This window comes from Eptatretus burgeri, chromosome 6 (genome assembly GCF_056783735.1).
Source record: "Eptatretus burgeri isolate ZD-2024b chromosome 6, Ebu_testis_v1, whole genome shotgun sequence".
NCBI classification, from domain to species: Eukaryota; Metazoa; Chordata; class Myxini; order Myxiniformes; family Myxinidae; genus Eptatretus; species Eptatretus burgeri.
This window is the reverse complement of record NC_140966.1, coordinates 43875873-43883834: the sequence shown is the minus strand read 5'-3', so window position 1 is coordinate 43883834 and position 7962 is coordinate 43875873. Positions and strand designations below refer to the sequence as shown.

At 39.8% G+C, this 7962-nt stretch overlaps 1 protein-coding gene across 1 annotated transcript in view; it reads right to left on the bottom strand.

Annotated features, from left to right (window-relative positions):
• Positions 1-7962, bottom strand: part of LOC147024653 (RNA binding protein fox-1 homolog 3-like) — a gene marked incomplete at its 5' end in the record, with an annotated part of 388350 nt that overhangs the window by 43858 nt on the left and 336530 nt on the right. The window contains 3 exons of the mRNA XM_085884766.1: positions 880-944; positions 4307-4346; positions 4886-5015. Coding sequence (XP_085740892.1) covers positions 880-944; positions 4307-4346; positions 4886-5015 — 235 coding nt within the window. The remainder of the gene's footprint in view (positions 1-879; positions 945-4306; positions 4347-4885; positions 5016-7962) is intronic.

Below are 7962 nucleotides of genomic sequence, written 5' to 3'. Positions count from 1 at the left end.
ATTTTCTCGATTCAATATTTGGTCTTTACTCGTCTAATTTTCTCTTTTGATTTTTACTGTTATTCCTTCCTCTGATTCTTTCTGTCTGTGTCGATTAAGGTTTGCTTTCAGTGCACTTGCTTTCACGGTGTCCTTTTCTTTTAAGGAAGATGCAGTTTGGTTTACGTTTTATATTGACAATTTTGTTCTGCTATTAAAACCTGGAGGCAGATATGGAGGTCACCAAGATCACTGTGGATTTTAATTTTTGCAAATCATGTGATCACTGCAGAAAGCCCATAACATAATCCTCCTTTTTGGGTCGTGGTCCATAGTAATATGCACTGTTGAGTTATCATCAATAGACAAATCGCTGCAAACATTAACTGGGCTTTTGTAATGCCATGTTTTTGATGGTACTCATCATTGACTTAGCACTCGTTGTTAAGAGCTCTTGTTCACAACATTTGAATCAATGAATGATGTGACTTAATGCTCATGAAACTGCCTTCTGGTTCACAGCTCATCATGGACCCCACAGCAACATAAGTGATGTCATGTGCGCACTTCATAGCCAATCAATAATAAGATATGGATGCCTTCACAAAAATTACTGGATAATTCTCAAATGTTCTATTTACTGCTTAATGTTGTTGTCTTTCACAAGGTGTATATATATATATATATATACATATATATATATATATATATATATATATATATATATATATATATATATATATATATATATATATATATATATATTGAAAGATTATATCACATTCAGATTTTCTGATCCTCAGTTTATGAAATTTGACTTTCATTAAATTTTAAATTATTGGTGAAGTTTACAGTTTTAGTTAATCTATATTAGTTGTGTCAGCTGATATACCTGCCCACCTGTCACTGTAGGCTGCTGTTGCAGCAGCAGGTGCTGTGTAGCGATATGCTGTGTAGCCACCCTGCTGACATGAAGAGGGGGGGGGAGAAGAGAGAGAGAGAGAGAGAGAGAGAGAGAGAGAGAGAGAGAGAGAGAGAGAGAGAGAGAGAGAGAGAGAGAGAGAGAGAGAGAGAGAGAGAGAGAGAGAGAGAGAGAGAGAGAGAGAGAGAGAGAGAGAGAGAGAGAGAGAGAGAGAAAGAGAGAGAAAGAGAGAGAAAGAGAGAGAGAGAGAGAGAATGAGAGAGAGAGAGAATGAGAGAGAGAGAGAATGAGAGAGAGAGAGAATGAGAGAGAGAGAGAATGAGAGAGAGAGAGAATGAGAGAGAGAGAGAATGAGAGAGAGAGAGAATGAGAGAGAGAGAGAATGAGAGAGAGAGAGAATGAGAGAGAGAGAGAATGAGAGAGAGAGAGAATGAGAGAGAGAGAGAATGAGAGAGAGAGAGAGAGAGAGAGAGAGAATGAGAATGAGAATGAGAATGAGAATGAGAATGAGAATGAGAATGAATGAATTTAAGAAACACACACCATGATAGTCAACCTGAATATTCTGTAAAATTGATAACCATTAACATGTCAGAGTATAATGGCATTGAAAAAAACAAGAAGAAAACTTTCACCTCTGCCGATGGCATACGATACATGAATACTTGTACATGATCCTTTGGTATCTGTATACATCAAAACAGTTCTATACCATTACCATAGAGTTTGACCCAATAAAAAATGATCGATAACTTTATTGTGGTGATGGATGTTTCACGGAAATTGTGGGTCTCGGCTGAACCCTCGTAATTTTGTGGAAGTCGGGGGTTAGGAAACCCAGAATCAATACAAAGTAATTGATGTTTTTGCAGAAAAGTAGCTGAAATTCAACAATACGAAGAAACTCCTTGCTCCAAAAACTTTTAGTGATCTGTCAGAGGTTTATGGATGAAGAACAAAAGGATCTGTGGCTTCAAAATCATCAGACAGCAGTGACAGTCATGTAATCACCGATTGAACAGCTGTCCTCAATTGCTGGCAAGAACGCTTTTCTGAACTCCTGAACAGATCCTCGATGCTCAATAATGATTCGACGCCATGCGAAGTGAGGTCGAGGCTGTTTCTTCCTGCTACCTGAAACACTCACCAACCCACGCCTGCACAAGACGGATTTTTTTGGGGGTGGATGCCGGCTGCATTTTCGATCCAATCATTATGTAACTATTTTTTTTTAATCTTCTTGGATAGGCAATCATATTGAAAATCTTGTGTCAATCACTCAAGCGGTTGTGTAGAAAAATATTACAGTGAATAAAGGTGAAAGTGAGGGCAGAAGGGGGAAAAAAGTAAGGACCTCAGCTGACGTTCCACAACATGGTCAAGGATGGTCGTGGACACCTATTACTAGTTTAAATCCGCAATGTCCTGCAAGATTCAGTTAGAAGTGTACAGTCAGTGGTGAAAACTTCATGGAGTGGTAAAGCCCCAAGTGAAGATACCACCCAAAGTCTTTCAACAAGATGGCTACCAAATTCTTTGCAGACTCCACCAGTTTTACACGCATATTTGGAGTGACAAAATTATCCCAGAATATCTTAAGGATGTGTTGTCACCATTTGCAAGGAGAAAGGAAGCAGGTTGCAATGCGGAAACCATTATGGTATCTCGTTGCTCGCCATTGCAGATATAATTCTGGCAAAAAAATCATCCAGAAAAGAATTGTTGGCAGCTTGCTTGATCGTGTCATATTCAGAAATCCAACATGGCTTCTGGAATGAAGGCAGCACTGTCTAACAGGGCGTTGGCTGCCTGCCAGCTGCAAGAAAAGCTTAATGCTGTATTTGTCGACTTCACCAAAGCATTCAATTCAGTGGACAAGGAAGCACTTTGGTAGATTCTGGACAAATCTGGGTGTTATACACAGTTTTATTTATCCATTCAAAAACATATATGATGGAAATTGCAGCCGAATATGTGCAGACGGTGGATTTTCTGACAATTTTCCCATTACGACTGTGATGAAACAGAGCTGTATGATTGTATCAATCCTCTTTGTTTTACTCTCATTGGCCATGAAAAATAGAGCACTGTTTGAAAGTCGAAATGGCGTATACATCCAAGGTTAGAATGGATGGTGGTCTTTTCAACCTTATGAATTGCACATGCGAACTAAAGTCTGGCACTTGCTAACATGAGACCTACTACTGTGTTCACCAATGATTGTGGTTTGATTGTGCACAGGGAGGAAGACCTACAATCTCTTATGGGCAGTTGTGTTCAAGCTGGTAAAAACCTTGGACTCACTAACAGCGTAAAAAATACTGAAGTTATGCACCAGCCTCCTTCTGGTCGCACTCACATAGTCCCAGCAATCACCATTAATGGAGAACTACTGAAGACAATTAAGGCCTTCACATATCTTGTTGATATTGTTTTAAAATGACAATTAACCTGATAAATAAATAGCAAACCAGATTGCCAAGGCCAACCAATCCTTTGGTCCCGAAGTCAACGAGTATAGCAGAAGCACAACATTGGCTGCAAAGATATTACTGTCCAAAACAATAGTGGTTAGCATACTTTTGTATCAGTGCAAAACATGGACGCTCTATAGTCTCCATGTCAAAAGGCTGGAATAGTTTCATCAGCACTGCTTGAGGACAATCCTCACATAAAATAGTACGAGTTGGTGTGAATGGGGAGGTGTGAACTGGAACCAAGTGTACATCGATAGAATGCCTGCTGAAAGAGCGATGGTTGCAATGAGCCAGTCATTTCATCAGAATGGATGCAGACCACATTCCAAAAGCGATATTGTATTGTGCAATTCAAAGAGGGAAAAAGAGGGATAGGTTGTCCATGCAAGCAATCCACAGATCTCTTGAACATTTCACTAAAGAAATGCAAGATTGGCTACGATGCTTGGGAAAATAATGCACATGACAGATGCAAGAATTTGTAATGAAGCCACTATTTTTGAAGAGGTGCGAATGGAACATCAGCTGCAAAAGCTTTTCAGAAGGAAATGCAGCCACTGCAATTGACACCGTGGTAATGTGCGATCTGTGTGGACACTCCTGCAAGATTCATGCCGGATTGGTTGCCCACTCTCACATTCATCGTCGAAGGAAAAATTACAACGAACCATTGTAGATGGAAATGGTCTTCATAACCAGTCGTTCAGTGCATCACTCGATATGTGATCAGAAACGATGTTGTCATAACTGTTTAATTTGCAATTGCTCGATGAATATTATACGATAGCAAATGGTTTAAATGCTTTCAGGTTATTTTGGGCAAACATGAAAATCCATCGAAATCATAGTACATCATATTCAATGCAAACAAATAGGTATAGTAAAGGGAATGCACCTCTGTCTGAAATTCACGAGAGGGCGTACTTACGTAAATATCAGCACCGTAAAACCCATCTTGATAAACCACCCTAAGGACAGAGCCAGAAAAAGGGGCAAAGAGAATGAGAAAGTTAAAGAGAAAACCATACGAGTCTCTCCATCGCAGATGCAAGGAAGAAGTGAAGAAATATCAATGTTTTTTTGCACTGCGTAGGGTTTGCAGCACTAATTGGAAATGATGTGGTCTGTACTCCCAAGAGCAAGCTTTAGAACAGCCACCAACCGGGCCAACAGAGATGACACCATATGCGCTGCATTTCCTTCAATTACCCACATTCATCAAGGTAATTACCACTCGAAGTTGCGACATGTAAACATGTGTTGGTGAATTAGGCTGGGGCTGCGTTCCTTCATTCTGCAGTAAAGTGAAGATTGAGTCGCAAGGTCCATGTTAAAGTCAATGTGATGTATGCACAAAAGTGGAAATTTTAAACTTTCGCTCTCTTTGTTGGGTCTAAGTAAGGGCCGGCACAAAACTGTCGCCTGAGTAGAATCTAAGACCAATCATGTCGGCTTGAGAGTATCAGGCATTCATAGGAAGTGAATGGGTAGAAGCTCGATCACTCACCCTCCGTAAGCGGGGATTGCAGGGGGTGGTGGAACTCTCAGCGTGCTGTACACTGCACGACCCCTGCCCCGTAGGTGTGCACCACGATATGCGGTTGCTGCTCCAATTGTTGGGTAGGGAATCCCAGCCACTAGTACAAGCAGTAGACAGCACATGAGAGATAGATAAATAATTATAACATGTGAAAACAAATTAAGGCCAAGTGAAAAACACAAGAAGCAAGGCATCATGTGAGAAATCATCGAGGGCTTGGACAAATATTTAAAAAGTTATGGAAGAATAAGGTCGTTTTTTTTTTTGATGAACAATTCAAATTCTGAGACACGATTTACAACTCATTCTTGTCAAAATCCACCAAGTCATTGAGGTGTACTTTCGTGACAATATATATTGCCTTCTATTCAATTGACAATGAATCCTTGGAATCTGATCGAGCTACTCTGGTACACAATGTTGAAATATTTTTTGTTTGGACATTTGCAAGTAAACAAGGTGTTATTTGAAGAATGACTTGTTCTCAGATTCTGTACCTTTGTGTTTACAGCATCACAATAGCAATTACTCCAATTCAAACTCACACAAGTTTAAGCGAAGGACTGACAGCAGAAGTAATGAACTCCAATGCACAACACACTGTGCGACTTCCTGGTGCCTTTAAAGCAATAAAGATCTAATCTGATCCCCTGCTGGAGGTTCACCTTTCACAGAGCATCATAGTACACTGTGACAGTTGTAGACCAGATAAGGTGCACCTGAGGTAAGATGGTTGATCATTATGCTCAGCCCATACAAGGATTTGGAATTTGACCAGGATGAAATTACCGTCAATGTTTAAAGTCTATACTATAGTATAAAAGACAAGTTTTTTTTTCCTCCAAAGCATGGTCTGCCTTTTCACACTTCCTGCTGATAATGAACCAGACAATAGTTATCATCGATTCTGATTCCTCTGAGAACTGAACACACGCATGGATATCTCAGAGGTGAGCACGCTACCAGAAGCTCAACAACAAAAACAACAAGAAGAAGAAAAAAAGCAATCACAGATTGCAGACCCTCACCAGGACTTGTTTTGTGTGGTGCTTGTGCTCTGATGTGTTATGCAATTAATAATAGACGTAACTGGAACTGTCCCGTTATAACTGCTGCCAGTGATGACCGGGTACGAAAACATTCCGTTTTGATGCAACTCTGCATTGAACAGACACTTGACCCTGACCCATGATGTTTATTATTATTCGATTGAATTCAGAATGGGATTAAAATATATTAAATTCAAATCAAGTGGAACACCAAATAGGAACAGTCCTGCATTGGAGTAATCAGAAGGAACCTGAACAAGCAAAGAGAAAAGATGAAGTCATCAGGAGGAACCCGGACAGGATTCGTTTCAGATGTTACTCTTCCACCCTCAAACCCATCCAGGCACAGCGAAGTGAGCCTTATTCAAACAAACAAAGAAAACAAAATCAAAAGGAACCCAGATCAAAAAATGAAATAATTCTGGCTGACAGACCATACACCTGATAAGGTTGAGATTTAAAACATTATTCCCTTTCCCGACTGGATCATAATTGTGAAGTTTCATGTCGATATAGTAAGCAGTTCAAGAGAAACGATTTGATGAAGATTTTCACTTTATCCAATATGACTGCCAGACCATGTGACTTAATTATTCATGAATATTCTGGTATCCCCAAGGCTTGGGGAACATTTACATGAAGTTTCCCCTCAATCTGTTCAGCCATTCTGCAGAAAATATTTTTTATAGGTTTTAAGGTAAATCCAATATGGCTGCCAAACCATGTGACCAATGACGTCATTTATGTGAACGTTTTGTTCCTCATTGACAGACGGTCTTACTTCGAAATTTTCGCATCGATCTATTCAGCCATTTCAGCGAAGAAGATTTTTTAAGGTTTTTTTTTTTGTTATTAAAAAAGAACAATATGGTTGCCGAATCATGAGACCAATGACATCCATCTTTATCTGTGGACCAATTTATCCGAAGATGACCCTCAAAAATTTTCATACTGATCGGATGTGGCATTCTACATATGCAATTATGATGTCATAAAAAAATCACACATTCCCCATGAGGAGTACTTGCTATGTGCCAAGTTTCAATTTTTCTCCTTGTTGTGGTTTCATAGACACAGAGGTCAAAAGTGATTCCATTTTTCAACATGGCTCCAACACCACATGACCTAGTTGTTGTTGTTCATCTTTCAGCTGCTCCCGTTAGGGGTCGCCACAGCGGATCATCCGTTATGATCTGCATACTGATTTGGCATTGGTTTTACGCCGGATGCCCTTCCTGACGCAATCCTGATCGCCTCTTACGACACAGGGACCACACCACAATGACCTATCACATCATAATTATAATTAAAATATTTTACGAGTCGTCGCTCATATGGTAAAAATTTCGTCTCAATCCGATAAGTGGTTGTGGAGAAAAACACTAAAGTTCTGTGAGGACAAACAAACAAACAGATAAACAAACAAGCCGGTAGGCGACATGGCTGCTCGCCCTAGATGGAAATCTGGCCGACGCGACGAGCCAATATTCATGTACATGCTATCAATCAATTTAGCACAATAAATATTATTATCACAGTCCTCTTAGTTTGCGCCCAGAATCCCGCCTTGTGAAATTTCAGGCATATTTCCAAAGAGACTCTAACAAATGGCAGCCCTGGTAATTCCATTTATCTATTCGCTAAAGATTTTATTTTTTTATATGATGCTGTAAGACATTCTCCTTGGGCACAAAAAAAAACAGGTCCCTCGGAGGTCCAATTTTGGAGGTATTGATTTTTTTGTACAGTCCACAATAAGTGTACGATGTACGATAAAGTATTTTAGCTGTTGCGAAGCAACGGAGGTGTGCATAGCAACCATTCATTTTTGTGTACATGGTAGCCACATTGTACACATTTCACCCAAGTTTCATAAAAATCAGACTTTCTCTTAGAGATATTCGCAATTAACCGTTTCTGAAATGATCGACATGTACTCGCCCAAAACCTATCTCCTCCTACAAATATTTTTTGTTAGGGCTGCAAATTGGCATG